The sequence below is a fragment of the Sturnus vulgaris genome, chromosome 25 (assembly GCF_052056855.1).
Source record: "Sturnus vulgaris isolate bStuVul1 chromosome 25, bStuVul1.hap1, whole genome shotgun sequence".
NCBI classification, from domain to species: domain Eukaryota; kingdom Metazoa; phylum Chordata; class Aves; order Passeriformes; family Sturnidae; genus Sturnus; species Sturnus vulgaris.
The window spans coordinates 4,013,880-4,035,085 of NC_142267.1; the positions used below are offsets into that span (position 1 = coordinate 4,013,880).

General features: G+C 46.7%; 1 protein-coding gene across 7 annotated transcripts in view; it reads left to right on the forward strand.

Annotated features, from left to right (window-relative positions):
* The window catches only part of CAMTA1 (calmodulin binding transcription activator 1), a 235,027-nt gene that overhangs the window by 117,664 nt on the left and 96,157 nt on the right, over nucleotides 1–21,206 (forward strand). For all 7 annotated transcript variants that reach the window (XM_088178821.1, XM_088178816.1, XM_088178817.1 and 4 more), the window contains one exon: nucleotides 8,336–8,407. In XM_088178821.1, coding sequence (XP_088034947.1) covers nucleotides 8,336–8,407 — 72 coding nt within the window. The remainder of the gene's footprint in view (nucleotides 1–8,335; nucleotides 8,408–21,206) is intronic.

A 21,206-nucleotide genomic window follows, 5' to 3' on the forward strand; every position in this document is an offset into this window, starting at 1 on the left:
TGAAGTCAGGGGTGGACATATGTTGGTCATTGAGTCACTCACTGCAGCACCTACTGCTCTTAATTGTAAGCAAATGGAGTAAAGAGAACAGGACCCAGAATCTGAGCCCTTTGCAGTGTGGGATGTCTGCAGATAACTCCAGGGCTGATTTTGCCCAAGGGAGGTTGCCAAAAAAAGATCTCAGCAAAGGCTTCTTGTCCATTCCAGCACAAAATTAATCCAAGATAAAACTGCATGTATAATTAATAGCTCCCAAAAGTTCTCTTAGATATTTATATATTTCCTGTGAGTTGGATTTGTTAGACTTGTCCTTATTTGCCCATGTGAGACAGACAGTGAACATGTCAGACAAACATCCCTCACGCCATCGTGCTCCTGCCCTGCACACCCTGGGATTGTTCCAGATGTGGCTTGTTTCCATTGTGTGTCTGCAAAAATACCATCTCAGCCTGCATTCCCCCAGGGCACTGTCACATTTTGTCTGGTTCCCCCATGCTTTTTTCTTTCCCAAAAAAGAGAATCAGACAGATAATAACCAGATTTCCCACTTGGGCACAGCCTGCCCATGGTGACTGTGGTGGAGGCAGCTGGGCTGGAGATGTGATGCTGCTCTTGTCACAGTCTTTGCTACCTTAGTCAAGTTTCCACCAAGACCAGCTCAGTAATCCTTCTTTTGTGCAAAGTTTCCACAGATAAAAAGGTATTTTGATGCCAGCCTGTTTTTATTAGCCTCTGCCTGATCTGTTCAGTCTCAGCCCCCCAGCAGCTGAGGCAGCTAGCACAGACATTAATGGTTCATACAGCTGTGTATCTGATTTTCCATTGATGTTGTAGGAGACATGATTAAAGCCTTCAAGTAAAGTTGCAGCTAAATCCTTGTTACAGCCCACCCCATTATTTTTTTGTTCTCCTATTAGGATTTTAGGCATTTCTTTGACATTTTTATTACCAGATTAGGAGGAAAACGCTTGACTTGTTTGCAGTGTTCTCATTATATTGTCTTTCTAACATTTCTAAAAGAGAATAAATATAAAATACTTGTGTGTATTGTGTCATATTTCAGTATGACATTAATATGCTCCACGATTTCCCAGCTCACAGGTCTCACCGTGTGGTGACAGTCAGGAAGCCCTTGCAAGGGGATGATGTGGGGTGGCACAGGCTGAGGAGATTGTGGAGATTAATGGTGTATAGAAACCCAGGTAATGCCTGTCCTGTAGGTTGGTTATATCCCACTGGAGAACCACCTGGGCAGTGTTGGTTTACAACATGGGCCTGTGGAGTCAGAGGTGTCTCTTGTTCCACTTTTCCTCCTACTAATTGCTCCCTCACATCAGGGATGCTGGGAATGTTCTTCCCTTACCTGAAAGTACGGGAGCCTGGCTCTCACGTGGAGCATGTGTCACCCAGGTGTGCTCTCAGTGAGCCCTTGCACACAGGTGTCATCAGATGGTCCCCAGAGCTCATGCCCTATTTGTACCCAGGTCCAAATAGGTCACCTACCTCCAGGTCCCTTTGAGTTTTGGTAGTGGAGGTCAACGTGGGAATCCTTCCCAGTGAGAATTCCTCTATCCTGCATACCTGGTTGAGCACAGGCTGCTTGTAGCTGTGTTACAGGGTTTTTTTGGGGTTTATCTTGTCATTCACAGTATCTGCAAGAGCAGCTACAGGCAGTGCTCACACTGTGTGGCCTCTGTCCTACAAATCAGTGATTTCTGCTCAACCTTGCTCCTATCCCTCACCTGAAATACCTCCCAGGTCTCCAGAAAACCCTGGAGATTATTCTGGAGTATTCAAGCTGGCAACACAGCCAGGCTGTGAGAGTCTTTGAGGTACAGGAAAGTGATGGGCAGAACTGATGGGGAGTGGGGTGCTGCAGGATTCCCAGGTGTGTTATCCTGGTCATCACCCTGCAGAGGGTTTTATGATTGACAATTTTTGGGTTCAGTTTGAGCGACATGGGTATCAGGGAGTGAGATGAGTAGTATGAAGGCTTTTGTGTCAGATCAAGAGGTGGGTTGAAAAGGATATTTCATTACTAATTGGCCATGACTGCTGGCCCTAAGGAAATTTTGAGCTCTTGGAAAGCTCATAATCCCATCAAGGATCCAGTGCACTTTCCTGGCTCAAGCTGTTCTGGAGGTAAAGTGATGATGTTTTCCTCCTACATCTCACAACTTTGCCCCTATCCAGGCAGCATCCCTCCAGTATGCTTTTCACCCAGGCCAGGGTGATTAAGCACTTAAATTGATTAATCAAATTTCTTGTGATGAGAACTACTGTCATTCATTAATCTGAATGGGATTATAAATAAGAGCTGGCAGAGAAGGGAGACAAACATGTTGACAGATAGACCTGCTGCTTTGAATACAAATCACACCACTGCATCTGGAGGGTCTAAGCTCCTGGCAGCCTCGGGATAGAGCTTCCCTAAAGGTAAAATTAGACTGAGATTAAAGTATCCCCGTATTAATAAAGAAATATGCATTTATGAAGAGGCAGGCACTGCAGTGGGGGTGTGGGGATGCATACCAATGATCCTGCAGTGGGCCAGCAGTGGGTGTTGCTGCCTGTGGAAGCATCAGTCCCCACGTACACTGATTTCTGTCGTTAAGCCAATGTCATTAGAGGATTCATTTCTAGCAGTGAGAAATGTAAAATCTTGCAATCCTTGCAGAGACTTCAGAACCCCGCAAAGGGAAAACAGAGTTTGAAAAAGAACCCATTAAACATTTAAATATTCCATTAAATATTGAACATTTCAAAAATTGCTTTCTAACGAGTCCCGAGGTAAACAGAACAATATTTGTTAACAAAAGCCACAAGAAGTGACGAGATCCTGCAATGCACAGGCTGTGTAACCTCTCCTCCCTTGATCAACCATCACATGAGAGCCCTGGGCTCAAGTCCAGGAACTGTTATCTGGGTATGGCTGCCAGTGGCGTCGAGGGTATATGGGGAGGGGGTTGAAATGTGTCAGGAAAAGAACAGCCAGGATTAAACCTGAAATCCCTGCAGCAGGCTGAATGCCCGCACAGTGGGCAATGCCCAGGGCTACACAGCGCTGTAATGCCACACTGAAAAGCAAAGGGTCAGGTTCTCTGGGTTTTGCAGCTGCCTAGAAATGTTAGGAATGTTTTTGGGATCTGCTGTCAGTACCAGGGACTCCTTGCCCAACCTGGCAAACCGTGAGCAATTGCTTAAGTTCTGTTGACATCGATAAAAGGCAAACCTTGCCAGCAGCGTGGCTCAGCCCAGGCTGAGATCTGAGCACATGGTTTTGTGCTTTGCTGAATCAAAGTTACTATTTATGAACGTCAGAGGAAAATCCAAACCTGTCTCATATCTGTGTTTCTCCAAGATGATGAGTGAGAATACACGGTTAGCAGTGTTTTGGTTTTGATTTGCAGCAGTAATGGGGAATTTTGGATCCATTCCTATATTATGACACTCCTTAAGTCAAAATAAGAGCTCTGGCGGCAGCCTTCTGGCCCTGGGATTCCCCAGGGTTCAGACATGGTTTCCCCTCCCCGTTTACTGCTTTAAAAAGCTGAACAGGGGCCAATCTGCGCGTGGAAATGTTGAGAATCTCCTGTCGCCTCCCTGTCTGCTCAGCGTGGCTGTGCCTCTCGGAGTTGTCACAAGCCCCCGTCAGTCCCCCCCGGCTGCTGCAGGAGGACAGGGAAGATTGATGGCACGTGGCTCCCTGCGTGGTGCTGGCATCGAGTCAGGGGGTTTATAGCAGCACATTGGCTTTTCTCGCTGAATCCTGATTAATGGAGTGGGCGGGAGCCGCCGCTGTCTCCCAGCTCCCGCAGCTGACAGGGGCGAGCCTCATCTGACGTTTAAATGCATTTGGAATGTGACTGTGGATTCAGCATCCCTGTCCTGAAGGAAGGATCATCTGTTGCAAGATAACCCAATCTCAGACGGCGCTCGCTTCAGGTCTGTTTGAGAACGCAAAATTTGAGGGGTTTCCCCGGTGGTTGCTGATTTGGTGGCCAAGAAGCCCAGTTTGCAGCTGCCTCACTTTTCTAGCAGGGCTCTGCCCTCTCAGAGGGTCAGCTGAGATTTTCGTGGTTACTGGTTGCAGAACCGGATGGACAATTGCTCCTACACGTAAAACAAATGTATCACTACAAATAGCTGACAAATTCTTCTGGTCATGATTTGTATGAAATCCAGAGGTATTGGTTTCAGGAAGATTGGATGGTTTCTCTGCTGGGATATGGAAATGTTGGTGAAAAGAATGGGATAGCAGTGGTACCTCTAAGAACAGATTATGGAGATGTCTGTGATAAAATCACAAAATGATTCCATATACTATGATAGGGTTGGGAGAGTGGGGTTTGTCGTTGCATTCTGACTGTATCACCAAAACACGGGTTGCTGCATTGAAGGTTGCTCATCTGAGCACTTACAGGCTGCTTTTCCAGTTTTCCCTGTTTCCCTGTGAATCCATATGTGCTGCTGCTCCCTCCCAGTATGTGCTGGTTACAGCAGGCGTGGGTGGGCTCAGGTACAGCCCCTGCTCCAGGAGACCTGTACCCTGTCATCAGGATGATGAGAGGAATGAAGCCGATGCCTCTCTTGGCTTTGCATGGAGGTTTGATCCATGGCAGCAGTGCTGCTGCTGCTGCCAGCAGTGTGCTGCTCCCTCATGGAAATTGGTGAGGAAGCTCTGAAATGGTCAGTAATTACAGAGGGAGATCCTAACAGCACAGGGATGTACCAGGGAGCCCATCAGCTGCTGGGCTGAGCACGTGTTGCCAATACCCCCACGGAGCCAGGAGCAGAGGGCAGGGTCCTTTTCCCACAGTAACCAGTACAGATCCTTCTCCTGGTGTCCAGAGGCTGCTGGGGTGTTGAAAGCTGAAGCCTTGCCACCAGAAAATTACTCAAGTATATTTTAATAATGTACAGCCATAGGTCTTATGTGATTTGTTCTCTAAAGATTGATTTAGTTTCTTATTAAGGGAATTGGGAATTCAGTGTGAAAATCTGAACAAAATCTAGGCGATTTTTAGGGTTTTTTAAATATCCACTAGTGTAACTCACCAGGGAGAAGAATTTCAAAGCCTGTCCAACCCTATCTTGAATTTTTGATTCTCTTGCTTTCTTGTTTCCATTCCCAAGGTATGCTTGTTAAGGAAGAACACCTTAGCATTATTGTATTATTTTTAAATAAGCCACAATCACTTTAAGGAGCTCAGGATTAAAAAAAATCCACTAATAATTTGATTTTACATTCCACCCCCCCTCCAGTTTTCAAAAGTTTGGTAATGCCAAATGTGCACTGCATACAAATGGGCAGGGTGGGCAGCAGTAATTGCACACTCTCCCCTGCTGCCCAGAGAAGGCCTTTTCTCCTTAATTACCCCTGGAATTGTAAAGGGATGAGCTGCAGCAGAGCTGGCAGGGCCAGGGTGGGGGCTGCACAGAAGGTGCCTGTAGCTGGTTCCTGGGGCAGGTGCGGGGGTCTCATCCCTGGGAGCTGCACAGGAGGGATCTCCCATGGTGGCAGGACAAGGTCTGTGCTCAGAGCATCCTTGCCCACACACACAGGGTCATCTCCAGGGACAAGGACACGCTCCCTGACAGGCGATGGGACCACAGGGGCACTGCCGTGGGCAGCCAGCAGTGGGTCACAGCATCCCCCCCCAGCCGGGTCACAGCATCCCCCCCCAGCCGGGTCACAGCATCCTCACATCCCCTGGGTGTCCCTCTGCTCAGGGCTGCTCCGGGGTCAGGTTGATGCCAGCCCCCACCGTGTTCTCCACACGGCAGTCAATGAGCTGCTGAGGTGGCGTTTCTCCTCAGACTGCTCAGAAATGCCTTTTCTCTTCTCCTGGAGATTTTGTAAACTTAAAAGAGAATCATGAAAAAAAATGTTCTCCTCCGTCCAGCCCATTAATTCAGCCTGCTCAGGACAGAATTAACCTTGGCAAGCCTTGCAGAGGAGAGAGTCGTTCTAACCTTAAAAATCTGCTGATTAAAGCTGGTTTCAGGAATTCGATTTCACTTAATGCATTGGCTTAGCGCCCAGCCTGGCATTAACATCTCCACAGACACACAGGCCTCTGCAGCTTTTACCTTCTCACTAAAAAATAATTAAAAAAATAAAAGAAAACACAGCTAATGAAACCCCCTTTGCCTATGTTGAGCGAGAATTCATTTTAAAGACTGCTTTAGCTGAAGGTATTACTCGTGCCCTGGTTACCTGTCTGCTCTGGCCAGGCAGGGTGGTAATTCCACTCTCCTCATTAGCTGCAGGGAGGTGTTGAGCTGACCAGTGCTTGGCAGCCCTGGGGCATCTCAGGGCCAAAGGCAGGGGTCAGCAGATCCAAGTGTAGGAACATCCTACACCCACCTCCCCACAGCCCCCCTGTGCTGAGCCATCTGGCTGCTGAATTTGTGTCATCCACGGTGCTTAACCCATTAATCTTGAAAATCCTCCAAAACAATGACACACAGATTTCCTAGGTTTCTATTTATATCCTCAACTTTTTCTTATGCCTTTTTATCCAAAAATTAATGTAGTTTTTATTGCTGTCATCACTCATTTTGCCTGCACTCCACATGCTGGGCTCTCAGGGTCTGTTTCACCCCTGCAGTGTTTCTCTGCTGCTGTGGCACCTCTCAGTGCCCGTGAGGACAGTCCCTGCTGTCTCTCCAAGGCCAGGAGCTTGCTCAGTGTGTGGGTTCTCCTTCATCCCAGCTGCCCAAGTTAGGACATCCAGTCTCAAAACATCCATCCAGAATCAGATTCTCATGTCCTGCTTCCATGGAGGAAAAAAAAAATAAAAAAGAAAAGAAAAATTTAAGAAATCCCTTCTGTGTTCTATGTGCTTTTTGGATTCTGTGAGCTGTTAGGATTTTTTTAATGATTTGCTGAAATGTTGAGAACCAGTTTCATGGAGGTGGGAGGCTTTTGTGTGATTCATTATTGACAGCTCCGGAATTATCCGCAAGACAGCTCCGGAGAGGGAGGGCAGCGCTCCCGGCTGCTGTGCACAGAGCCCAGTGCTGGGGTTTGTTTTAATCAGGGCAAAGTTTTGATCGACTCCACAGCAAATTGGGGTGGGAAGCAAGTCGGGGGGTGCTGGAATAGATTGATACATACCTAGCAAGGTGCTGTGAATGTCCCTGGCTGCTGTGGAGGCTGCTCCAGCAGCCCCAGACCAGCTTTCCCATTCTCACTGGGGAGCAGGTTGGACTGGGAGATGCTGCACCTCCCAAGATGCTTTCTGGAGTGGGGGGACCAGCTCTGAGTCAGCAGAACTGAACACTGCAGACCTTTCCATGCAGCCCCCAGCACTGTGTGCCAGGAGTCACTGTCAGGGCAGCTGTTCCCCAACCCTCAGGAGGGATTTAAATGTTAAGCTTTTCTTTGGATTATTTTCTGCAGGGCTTTTTTCCTCCTCTGTTTTTCCTCCCTGCATTTCAGTGTGTAGAATGTACCCTTGACACATTTTAAAAACATTATTAATCTTTGTCATTTGTGTTTTAAAAATAACTTGGTGATAGCAGCCAGTCCTTAAATCCTGTTTAATTCAGGCCGACCTTGTGAGCAGTGATCCTGGGGAGGGGGGACTGCTGCAGCCTCACTGTGCTCGTGTCCAGCAGCACGGGCACCCCTCTGTGCTTGGGATCTTTGCAATTAAAACCACTTCTGTGTGTTGGGGTTGGCACTGGGCTTGGTTTCCAACCAAAAAAGTTTTAATGTATTGGAAATGCTGTTTTTTTTTTCTCGCAAAAAGAATTCCTTAGCCCTGCTGATTTCAGTTAATCAGAAAAGCAGAATTAATTTAAAAAAAAAAAAAAACAACAACAAAACAAGAAGGAAAGAAAGAATCTATATTTTGGCACTTTGCTGTCTGAAATACCTGACAGCAGTTTTTTCAGTTTACAAACACAACATTTTCAGTTGAAATACCCAGGAGATAAACCACGGAAAAAGAGATGAACGTGTTCTATTTGCCAAAAAAATAAAAATATGATGGAGTGAAGATCTGAAGGCAGCCCCTAGACCAGCCCTGTCTGTGTTGTGGTGCACCACGGGAGCCCCTGTTGGCTCTGGCCACTCCAAGGAGGCCACCCTGGGGTGGAGGTAGCAGGGCAGGGGCTGTCAGGGAGGGGGTTCTGTGACCTGTAGCAATGCTTACAATGCTTACACCGAGGTGTTACAAAGCTGTGTCGTGTGTCACCAGCCCCAGACCAAGGGCAGAACAATGCCCTCCATTCCTGGGTCACTGCTGCCCCATCGCCCTGCCCAGCCTCTCGGGATGGTTCCTCCACTAACCTGACTCTGCTTTCTCTCTTTTTGTGTCCCCAGTGCCTGTATGGCTGCTATGTCCATTCCTCCATCATCCCCACGTTTCACAGAAGGTGCTACTGGCTTCTGCAGGTAGGATGACAATGAGTTCTCTCTCTGGGGTCACCTGGTCGAGATGCTGCAGCCGTGTTCAGCTGCTGTGGGGGGTGGTCAGCATCCCATGTTTTACTATCTGGGGGATGTTGTTTTTCTGAAAGGGAAATAGACTTCTTAGCTGTATGTCTCTGGAGGGATTATATATTTTCTTTAGCAATATGGAGCTGATGCCAGCTCATATGTTTTCTAAACATGGAGTTGGCTCAAGTGAGACCTTCTGGAGTTTTCTGGTTGTGTTGTTCCATCCTGAAGCAAGGCAGGAGCTGGAGAAGCAAATGCTGCACAGGCATACCATGGTGTGGGATTGCTACGAGCCCCGGGCTGTGCTTGACTTTGAGGAGAGCCCTGGGGCTGTGTTTGAATTTGGGGTGAACCTTGAAGCTGGCCCTGCAGTAGATCTGCTTTCCTCCAGTGAGATGTTTAGTCTCCAGGGAGTATTTTGAAGTCACTCAGTGATTTTTCTTCTGGCTGTTGTGGGAGCAGCAAAGTCCCAGGAGGAGTCAAGCCAAATTTTCCTCTTACTTACACAGGGTTTGGGCAGCTCCCCTGGGTCTGTGGGGGTGTGTGAAGGATCTCATGTGGTTTGCCTGGGGGGTGTTTGCTGACCCCACTTTTGAGGAGCTGTTCACATTCTTGACTGGTTACCATGGTGTACAAAGTGGAAGCAATTTGTTTCCTTTCATTACAAAATGGCACTTGACACATACTGTAAAAATATTGTTTTAAAGATTAGACTCCCATGGTCCTGAAAACAAACAAGTCTGAGGAAAGTGACATCTGTTTCTAGAAGCAAATGGAAAATAATTCCCGTTTCTCCCTGGTTTTGCAATTGCACTTCCATATTAAAAAAGAAGATACTGCTGCTGTCACTGGGGCAGGACAGACCCCTCACAACCCACAGAGGATGGTGCCCACACCACAGAAATAATCAAGGAAACACACATCAGATGTCACCTTCCTCTGTGATACCTGTGTATTCTCAGCTCCATTTGCATCTGTGGCATATAAATGCTGTGTGCAAGGAAAGAGGAGATGCTTGGCTGTAATGGTGGGAGCAGCACTGCACCTCGCAGAGGAGAATTATGGCTCCTCTGAAAACACAGTGTGACTGCATTGATCCTGTTCTCTTACAGGCTGCCCAGGCTGTGCTTGTCCTCCTCGAGAGCTCCAGGCCCCATAGGTCACCTCTTTTTGGTTTTGAGCTCTGTATTATTTTTCTTGTTGTGATGTGCTCCCTAGAAGTGCTGCTGGCCCTGGCTGCTGTGGCCATTAGCCAGCATTGCCCTGATGGGTTGCACTGCAGCACTGTAGGATCTCTGAGCTGTTCCCCGGGGTCTGGCTCCTTCACGTTCACAGGGTGTGCATCAATGTTTAGTCATTTTCTTTGCTCTGGTAATCACTTTTTGTCAAGAGGATGGGAAGTATATTTCTTAGAAACCTATTTATAAAATGTGCTGCAGGATGTCTCACTGTGGCTGTGGTAGACTGGTATTCCTCAACAAGGACACGCTGTGCCTTCACTGTGGGAGGAAGAGGGGTCTGTGATTCATGGCAGCATCTCCCAGGCATAAACGGGCATCCTTCAGTCATGAGCTCAAGGTTATGCAGCTGGCAGAAAGCAGCTGGCCAAGAATAGATGACACTTTTCTATCGTCTGCACAGTGCTTGTGTTCAGCTCCATGGTGAATTCAGGAGCAGTGGCACCAGAGAGACAGAAGGTGCATTGTGCATCTCCTTCAGAAGCTTTCACTTCAACAGCCCTGGTAAATGAGTTTGATATTCAAAAATAGGTATAGCCAGGGCAATGTGTGACATTAACCTCCAGCAATATGTTTGGCTTTATAGTTCACAGAGGCACATGGGTGACTTTCCCTTTTTTGGGGAGATATTCAGCACTTTCCTGGGACATGCAGTGCTCTCTCTGTGAGTCTCTCTGGTCAACAGGGAATAAATACAATTAGTCTGCCATACCGTCTATGTTTTATGGGATGATCTTCCTCCAGATCCTATTGTCAGGTTAGATATCGATTAAAAATCCCCACACAATTGTTCTTGATCTTTCGTGCCTCACATTTTCAGTGTAAAGGCCAGGACTCAAGCCAGCCATAGGGACTCCCAGCCTTTCTCATGCGTTTACATGGTGCCATTAATTATATGGTGATGTCTGGTTTCTTACTTAAGCAACTTAGTGTTGTCATTTATGATTGACATGATGTGCCTGCTCCCTGCAGACTGGTCAGAGGGCTGAGAAATGAGAACCAATCATCTGGAGCTGCATGATGCAGTTTTCTGGGTCTCAGCTAGAAGTTCTCAGGCTGTCAGCAGAGACCATGGCACTGGCAGCTGTGGCTCCACTTCCTCTCTCTTCTGAAGGGGTTTTGATACATTTCAAGCTTTCTTGATAGCAGATTTTAAGTGCTGCCTTACCCCAAAGACCCTTAATATTTGTAATAGGTGTTGTAATTGCTAAACCAGCATTGAGATGTTCCTGCTGGACATGGTCCAGACCTGGGCACTGGCAGCTTCTTGCATGGATGCTGTCTTGGACACTCACTCTTGGGCCTGAATGAAGAAAGCATGCCCAAGGGGGTAGTTTCCTGCATTTGGTTCTCATATTTTTCTTTTGATTATCTGATCTCTAGAAATATGAGACCATGCTCTGAGTGACACAGGCAGAGAAGAAGGTGGGGATGAGGACACAGGTGGCCTCTTCACTGATTGCTGGGGAAGCCACCTCAGTAGAACTTCAGTTTTTATTGTTTTGCATTATCTGTTTGCTTCTGAGAAGATGCAGAGCCCTGGCCATCCACAGTTCACTGAGCGTGGAGCAGAGCTGCTGAAGCCTTTTTTGAGATGTGGATGATGGCAGGTCCCAGCCTCCTGCAGAGGCTTTGGCACAGCTGTGACTCTGCATGCATTGGTTTGTCACTGGCAGGACTCAGGCTACCCATGTTAGACCTTCAGCATAGTACCAGATTTTTGCATCAATGGAAAAAGAAGAAGAAAACCCTCTGTTTGTACTGACTAATGGAAGGAAAATGTGGATTCTCAGACACAATTTTCAAACGTTGGCACAGCTGAGCAGAGAAATGCAGCATTCCCTTCTGTGTGTTGGAAATTGGCACCCCAGGAACTGAAAATTAATCTGGCTGCCAGGCTTCTGGGCGGGCTGCTGCTTGCCAGGGTTATGGAGGCAGGCTTTGCCTTCACCCATGCACTGCAATGGGCCCTGCCTTGCTCCCTCCCACTCCTGTGCTGCACAGCTGGAGATGCTGAGCTCCTTGGATGCTCATCGTGTTCCACCTGTAGCAGGTGCTGATGTCTCCATTAGTGCTGGTGTTCAGGTGCTATGGGGATGGGACAGAACACATATTTTTAAAGTGCTGCCCTTTTTCTTAATTAAGAAGTACATAAATTGTGCTATAGGATCATGCTTAAAAACTTGTAAATTTAGACCTCTTGGCCCGTTGAGCAAATTAAGGCTAACAATAAAAAGCCTTGGAGAGAGGTATGTTGGGAGAGAGCTGTTTCACATTGCACATGTGTTAACTGCTCGCTGAATAATTCAGAATTGGTGCAGAAGAGTATCAGTGGCACTGTTCTGGCAGGTGAGCCAAGGAAGCAAAGTGGGATGCAGGCTGAGCTAGGCGGGCACAGGGACACACCAGAGCTCCACAGAGCCCTGTTGTAAATCCAGTGTTTGCAGTAATTGCTGAAATGTGATAATCCAGTTCTCTGGGAGCCTGGGGGAAAACTGCATTTCATCTTTATTGTTCTCACAGGATGCTGCCAGCAGCCATGGCAGTCATGGAATACTTTTCTGTAGGGCAGGAAATGGCAGAGGAAGGTCAGGGACATCAGCAGTTATGCCAGGTGTCATATCCAGGCAGGATGTCAGTCATGGAAGGAGCAAGTGGGAGATGCTGAGGGGGCACTGGTGGTGGGCAGTATTTGGGTAGTGGTGTTTAATTACTGTTCCTGCAGTTGTGTGCACCAGCTGTGCCTTGCAGAGTATGTGTAAGCACTGGTTGAATGTCAAAGGTTTTTACAATATTCTCTCTTTACTCTGTTTTTTCCTGAATTCTTCCTTCTGATACACTTGAATATTCAGCAGTTTGTTACTATGAGTGTCTGCACTGATGCTTAATGCCCCCTGAGTGTGTTCCCTTCCTAAAATACATCTTGTCTGAAAGCTGTGGGCACAAAGTATTGAGGCCTAAAAATCATTTAACACCTTTTATATGACGTCTGTCACTGTCCTGCATACATTTAGTGTTTGTTCTATATTCTTTCGCCTTGGTTTGCCATTATGCTCTAAAAAAGAGGAAGCCCTTCCCATTTCTTTTTGGCAGCACCCCGTCAGAGTAGCATTTCCCTCTCTGATCTCTTGTGCTGTGCTGTGTCAGCAGCATCTCCCACATCCCTGGCTGGAGCAGCAACAGACAGCTCGAGGATTTGGGGCTTTTTCAAGATAAATTGGAAGCATTACAATCTCATAAAATTTATCAAGACTTTTGCTTAGTAATGGGTTTTTATTTTTCATTTGGGTGAAATAAAAGTGGCTGGGTAATAAAGCAGAGAGGATGCTGTGCTGCTCATGGGCACTTGGCTGGGTCCTGTACATTGGGGACAGGATGTGAGCAAGGCCTCGGCACAACAAGCCTGTGCATTTTTGCTAACGGGATTGTAAACTGTTGCTGCTATGCTGGCACGTTTTTCCAAAGTGTGTTTTAGCCTGTGTGGTGAAATTAAGTGGTATAGAAGTACAGCAAAGCATGGTCTGTGGTACTGAACCACTGCCAGGGTGGCTGCATGTCCCAGGATGCAGGTGGGTGCTCACAGAGCAGACTTGTGCAGCAGCTGTGCTTTACCTGCCTTGGTTCCTGTTCCCAGTGCCCTGTGTGCATGTGGAGCTGTGCTGGAGAGGAGGCTGTGTGTGGGGAGACCAAACAGCAGTTCCAGGAGAGCAGAATTGTCTTCTGTGTTGATTTAGCTGTGAGCTGCAGCAGCAGAGGTGCTTTTGGTACCAGACATTGGCAGGATGCAGCAGTCAGTCCTCTTGTGTTATCACTTGACTTCACTATGTACAAGCATTTTCAGAGTATGAGGAAGTTGTGGATACTCTTTTCATGCTTCCTTAACGTGCCTTTGACTTGATCTTTCTGAAGAATGTGCTCTTCTTTCCCTCCTTTCATCTTCTCACCAGCTCTTCTGAAGGCACCGTGCTCATTGCTGTGTCTCTGCTGCTGTGCAGTCACTGGAACAATCATGTCTCAGGACTTCCCATCATGTTTTTCAGGACTCATTTAAGATCTGAAATACTTATGGGATTGGTGGAGCTGTGCAAAAGCTATTGCTCAGTCCAACGGAAATTCCAAGGTTCTGTGAACTCTTTTTAAATAATTGTCCGGTTTCATTATTTTGATTTTTCTTTTTTTCTTTTTCTTTTCTTTTTTTTTTTTTTTTTTGTTCACATGCCTAACATACTGACTCTTGAAAGTGAATTTCAGAGAAGCTATATAAGAGTGGCAGAGGGTCCTGTGCATCATGCTCCCAGTCACCCTATGGAGTGTCACAGAGAGCACAGCCTGTGTGCTGCTGGAGGAAGGACAAACCCTGGGGCCCTGTTTGTTGGTTGGGACAGTCCCTGCATTTGCAGTCATCCTCACACATGAGATGGCCAAAATAAATCACGATGTTGCTTCCATGAAAAACATCTTCTGTGATAGAAATTTACAGTAGATAACATTGAGCTGTGGCTTGGCTGGACTGTGCCTGTATCTGCCTGGATCCCTATGAACCAGAGACTCTGCAGGGCAGGTGAAGTGGGGCTGTGAGAGCAGCAGCATGAACCCTCTGCTGATGTTCCAGTGAAGGGGAGGCAAAGAGGATTACAAATGAACTGGTGTGTCAAAGGCTGGAAACATTTTAGCAGGAGTGCTTTATCTTTTGTAATGTTTTTATAAATTATTTATTAACACACTTGCTGCATTTTCCTGAGAAATTGGGTGGAAGAGCAGAATGTATAGACGGCAGACTATATTCCAGAAGAAAGACGCCTGTGATTAAAAAACAATTTCCAGCCCTTTCAAACACATAACTTTATTTTAGACAAGCAGGCTTCTATTTTTGTACTGCTCTCCACCATTTTAAAGAAAATCCCGGATTCGTTCCCTAGATATATGAGGAGACTGACGTTAATGCGAGCAAACTAAAAAGCAGTCAGAGTGCTTTAGTTGTTGCTTAAATAATCTGTTGTCATTTATAGAAGAGATGCATTTCCCAAACTGCTGGGGGATGTGCCTGGGTTGCTGATCGAGAGAAGTTCTGGCAGGGGTGACAAAGAAAAGGCCAAAACATGTCCAACTCCCACAGAAAGGGAGAGCAGGTTTTGTGCTTTCAGCTCTTGGAAATGATGCCCCATTTGCCCTGGATGCTTGACCCAGGGGGAGGGAAAGCATTGTCCCTCCTCGGGGGCTGCTGCCCTATCATGCACCATGGCACGGCTGGGGGGCAGCCACAGAGTGGCTCCTTGTGCCTCATCCGGCAGCTCAGCATGGACAGGAGACCCTGCCTTACCTGAAATGAGTTTTGCCCCTGTGGCTGCAAAGGGACCCTAGAGCAGGGGTGGGTCGGGGGCACCTGAGGACCCTGTGAGAAGCCTGCTGTCAGTGGGGAACATCAGCATCTCAGCAGGGACACCAAGAAGTGACATGACTGGAAGCAGGATTACTTTTGCTTCAGCGCCCACCCCTGTGTTCTCCTGGGAAGACCCCACAGAGCAGGACTGTCATCCCTGTGATTCTGCTCCAGTTCAGGCCAGTGATGCTGTCACCGAGACATCCTCACGGCAGGGATCACAGCCATGCAGCAACACAACTCAGCTGGAAATGAAATCAAACCACAGGCTCCAAGACACTTATTAATATGCTCTGTATACTGAGGATTAGGCTTTTGGTGACACTTAAATTGAATTCTAATGCTATTTTGAAATATATAATACGCTGAATTTACTTCACCTCAGGTTTGAGTTAATGGTTTATTAAATTATGCACCTTGCAGTAGCAAAACTGTTTCCTGGTGTAGGACACCGAGCCTTGCAGGAGCAATGCAGCAATTCTGCTGAGCTCATCCACATCCTCCCTGGTCAATTATTAGGTCTGCAGGTGTTGGTGAATGTATTATACTACTGGCTGGAGTTTCACTCTCACTGGAGAGTTATAATTGGGGCTTGAGTTGGGAATTCTGTAGTGAAGCAAATTACAATTTGAGTTTAGAGATCCTGAGTTTGTTCTGGCATGGGCCGCAGAGGACTTGGAGCAGATGCTGCCAGGGCTGAAGTCTCTCTTTCTAATGTGGGATATTTTTTCCTTTAATACACAGTGTTTTGGCCTGCAGTGAGTTGCCCTTGTATTTTATCTGTTAAGGAACACTTTTGTAAGTGTTTTGGATTAATCACTTCCCAGGTGCCTGCAGGTTTCAATGCTCTTCCTTCTATCCTCTGCCTTTGTAAGCGTCTTGCTTATTACTCTGGCTGCTTTTATTCTCAAAATAATCTTTCATTTCTGAAGGAGTCTCTACTCCCTTCTATCAGCTGGCTGCCTCAGCTGTCACTGATGTCTGCACTGCCCTGGGTTAATGAAGCTGTGATTCCTCTTGTGTCTCGCACTGCCTCAGTGGTGTGAAGTGAAGACTCTCCATCCCTGTCACCTCCCACAGCTGCCACCTTCATCCTGCCACCTGATCCCACCTGGGATCATCACTGCATCCCTCCCTCCACACCCATGGTGATGTCTTGGGATGGCAAAGTGGCTCTTAGAGCCATGAATGTATATATAGTGAACTACCCTTAGTGAAAGGCGGTAAAGATTGTTAAAAAGAGCCCCAAGTTCATGGTCTGAACTATAAAATGCTGTGCTCACCTCTGAGGCTGTGGAAATGGTGTGTAGGGATCACAGCCTTAGTCCTCTGTCAGATCACACAGTGGTCTTGGCATGAAGGGGCAAAAGCCAGAGGAGAAGGACCAACCTAAATGGCATTTGCTTCTAAAACAGGCGGCGTTCCTAAGGGGATCATTTTCTGTGTCAAGGAAAAAGTGCACAATTTTTATCACTGTCTTTTTCCATTAAACATCAGCTTTGCCTCTGTTCCTCGTGCTGCCGTGGGCAGTGTATTGTACAACTGTCTGCTGGCTCATGCTGCTTACTGGCCATGGGCAGCAAAGAAGGCATGACAGAGTGAAACAGAGGTTGAAGTTTTTATCAGTTTAAGTCGCTGTAAAATCTCTTCTTCCCAGGAAAGTAGATTTCCCAATAATTAGCCAGGACGAAATAAGTTTGTTGGATTCAGTGCATCTTCACATTGTTGTCCTTGTTGTATGGCAGGAGGGAATGGCTGCTCCCAGTCATCCCACAGTACCTGGTGCTGCCCTGGCCAGGGCGATGGCACACACACCACTGCCCTTCTGCCGGCCTCCCATCACAGTCACCATTCAGCTGAGCCATCACAGTCACCATTCAGCTGAGCCATCACAGTCACTTTCTGCTGGAGAAGAGGGAGAGGAGGCTGCTGGGATTTTCACCATTTTTCAGTTATCTTTCTTTGTGGCACTCGTCAACGGCTCCATAATCACACTCTGTATTTCTGAATGCAGAACACTGGTGTTTTTCCTCTCTATAACTTAGACTTGAATCACTTTCTGTAGGGATTTTGCTGTTTTCAAGACACACTCTGGTGTCTGAGTGTTCTGGGATGCAAAGACCTTGTCAGGTTGTTTCAGCCAAGCATCTCAGAGCCTTTCAACTCCTGTTGACCAGCACAGACACACGGTCTCTGTCTGGTTTTATAGTGTCACCATACAGATAGGTAATGACTTTCTGAAGTGTACCAGTCAAATTTTGCTCATTGCGTGCTTTTGCATTTCCTGGAGCTGTCCTGCTGGGAATTTGCTTTACATGCCTAGTGTAAAACTTTATAGGAAAAGGAATCCTCATGGAAGGTTCATTCCCTCCTTGGCCTGCAGTGGAGAATGGAGCCACAGCATCAATTCTGCCGTGAGCAGTCTGAGCGAGATGCAGATCCAGCCCCAGCTCCTCCCACAGCTCCTGGCACTGGCACAAAGAGCTCCAGCGTCAAATGCTGTTGTTCTTCTGGGTTTATTGAACGATAAATCATCACAAAAATATGCAGAAAGTAAAACAAATCCAACATCTCTCAAGGTCACTGGTTCCATGGAGGAGATGTGGCTGTGTGGCACGTCCTGTGACACAGCAGACACACATGTCATGGGACCAGCTTTGAGTCCTGTAGCTGTGTCCTCTTTTAATACAAAAAATACAGCAAATACATCCTATAACTTGCTACCTGTGCAGTGCAGCACTCTGATAAACAGTAATTATAACTATTATGGGATGTCATCTCCTCTCTGCCATTTATTGACCTTTTCTTCAGTGTAATTTTCTTCTCAGGGGTCCAGGTAGCTCAATATCCAAGGAAGAACTGCCATGTATCTGGGCAACACAGCCACCAAGACTGCTCAAGTGCTGGAAGGTGCTCGATTTTAGACTTATTTAAAGTTTACATTATAGTGACAAATCTGGAGAAGAAGTTTTTTTCTGAGTTCACCTTGTAGTTATTAGAGGGAGAAGTTAAAAGTGTTGGGTACTGGGATGCTGCTAAGAGAAGTTGACTAAAATAGCATTTCTGTTTCTAATAGCATTTCAGATCCTAGAGCCTTTTCAAGCTCAAAGTGACCTGAAATCACTTGTACAGTGAGAAACATCGTCCTTCCAGGGAACTAGCCCCTCATTTTTGGGTTTTGTAGAATCAAATAGGAAATCCATTGCAGAGTCAGAAAATAATGTGACCAAGTAAGTTTTGGAGGGGCAGCTATGAATTTGGGAGAAGAGGCGGTGTCACGTTTGGATTTTAACAACCGTTTGCTGAAGCTGTGTGAATTCATATTGTCAGCTAAGAATATCAAGTGCTTTAAAATGTCACCTTCTTCACAGCTTTACTCTGTGTGAAGCAGACCTAGGCATTGCCTTCAGGCATGGCAAAGGGGAGATAATGTGTCCCCCCATCCCATAACCTTCAGGCAGAGCATCCCTCCCCTGGGCTCCCAACTGCCCCAGTGCTGCAGGGACTGGGACTGCGGGGGCTCCAATTCCCACCCTCCCACTTGGCTTCCATGGGAGGAGGGAGAGGACGTGGAGTGAGCTTGATTAAAAAGTGCTTTTGCTTTTTCTCCTGAAGGATGTTTGCAGTGAAAACTGTACGTGAAATTTATACTCCTCTCATATGATTCTGACTGGTTTTAGTGCACAAATTCTCAGAAGAAAATGTATTCAATAAAAATTTGATGTGGAACTATAGCTCAGCAGAATCTTTTTTAAGAAATCCAGCTCTGGGATATTTATTTTGTATCTAGTTTCAGTTTTAGTGCCTATTCCTCCTGCAGATGCCCTCGTTAGCCTGCTAACAGCTCATGAAGAGTTCAGCCTCTCTCCTGCCCTCATTCTGGGCATTCCTGCAGCGCCTGTGGGGAAAGTTTGGGGGAAAGCACAGCTGTGTGGAGTGATACTTAGGGCTGCTGCTTTGCTTTTTCCAAAAGCAAATCCTGCTTTTTGTTCATGAGGACACAGAGGGCCCAGAGCTCAGTGGAGCAGGGAGGCTGATCCTGAGGTAAGTAAAATGTTGCCAGGCTGATGGACAGTGATGTGGCCGACAAGAGCGTGGTGTGCTTGGTTTGTAACAAGTCTGCTGGGAAATAGTTTTAGCAGGAAAAGGGCAATAAATCTGGATTTATTCTCCTTTGATGCTCAGCTTGCAAAAGGAGGCCGTTTAGGGAAAGTAGGAAAGACATCCAGGATGGCCACAATGAAAATTGCAGGGTAGAGCTGTGAGCCCCCAAAGCATCCCTCCTTGAGGGGGAATGATTTCCCTTTGGGCTGTATCAGGATGTGACCCCAGTATCTGGGATGGATTAGGCTTGGTGTGTAGGGGAGAGGAGACAGAATTCTTTCCAGGCTTTGGAGCAAGTGGTAGTGATGAGTGAAATCCTCAGTGGCCTCCTAATTTACAGCCCTTGTTCCAAAAGGTTCCTCTTTCTTTCCCAGGATTGCAAGTGAGCAGCTCTTCCTGGGACAGTGTTTGTCCCACTGCCTCCTCCCACCTGGCACTGGGAACGGTGTCCCAGGGTTGTGGTGTCCAAGCAGGCACAGAGTCACTCTTCAAACAGAAATCCCATGGCAGAATCCTTTGCTCAGTGTTTCAGGGGCACCAGAAATATCTCAAACAGGTTTCTGGTCCACTGCCCCCTGAATCACCACCTCCTCGATGCATTTTAATGCAAAGCTGGAGCCTCAAGGCAACTGAGAGCTTTTGCCTTAGGTTTAGTGATAAACTTATGTCTCCTGTGAGTGAGCAATCTGCTGCTTCACCACTTCTTTCAATTTTGAAGGAAGTATACTGAAACCTTCTTGCAAAAACATTTATTGTATCAAGCAAAACTGGAGGGTTTGGGTTCTACTTCTCTCGTAAATTTTTTTTCTTTACTTCTAGTGTTCTCATATCAGATTTTCACTGGAAAAATACTACCCAGAAGCATGGAAAATGGCATATGGCTCTATGAAATATACCCCCGTCCTAGGATACACCATGTTTTTATTTTGTGACAGTCCAAGATTCAGTGAGTGGCCTAGATACTGTGGCATCCTATTTTATTTTTGAATTGTTGGATGGACTAGACACTATAGCTCATGGACAACACTACCATTTTTCCCTGTGGTTTACCCTTTTTCTAGATTACTGTCTCTAAGTTTCAAAATGGAACAGGATTTCTCCCTGGTTTATAAATTAGGGCCATATTCCAGCAGCACCCAGTAGTGCTGCCATATTTTAGATGGTGTCAGGGTTTCTATTATAAACCTTATTTTTCAGAGGTTTAGAGCTGAGCCATAAAAATTGGCTGTGTGTATGTATAAAAGCTGCAGCTCTGCTATGCAGAGGGGGTGCTTGCATGTAGTTCCTGCAAGCAGAACAAACCACACTTCCTACATGCATTTATACATAGAGCTCTGTATAATTGTATTAAAACTCAGTGTAGCATTGTGCTAAGTTTTTATTTCAAAGTTAATTGTTTGGAGGTCAGGAAATGCTCCCTTTGGCAGGGGTGTGGGAGAGTTGCCAGAGGGGTGCTGGGTCCCAGGGGGTTCTGATCTATTGGGACTGGGTCAGGTTTCCTTGAACCAGATCTGTGAGACAGGACACAGCCTTTCTGGGGGCTCACTAAGAAATCTGCTGATGGTTTTTGCATACCTGGAGTGATTAGCTTACTCACCGAAGTATATCTGGCCCACACAATAAAAATTGGCCATAAATATCTCTGTTCTGCCAGAAGAGACTCTGAGAACAGAATTGCACCCAGGCTGTACCTCCAATAATACCTACAAGCCTAACGTGGCTGTGAACATATGTCGTCGGTGGGTTTTCTTATCCTGACGTATGAGTAAGATACCAACAGCTTCCTTTTAATAGCCCTGCATAATGCTCACACCTGCTGCAGTATAATTTGCTGCATTTCTGCACATAAGCTGGCTGAAGGGAGTAAGGAATATCATCCCACAGTGCCCTGAGCTCCTGTTAAAGGAGAAAAACTGGGGTTGTTTGTGGCCTGGCAATGTGTGCAGCTATCACACAACTTGTGAGGGTTTTTCTACTGCAGCTCCAGCAGCCACCAGCACAGGGGTGCTTCGGTTTGCAAACACCCAGATAA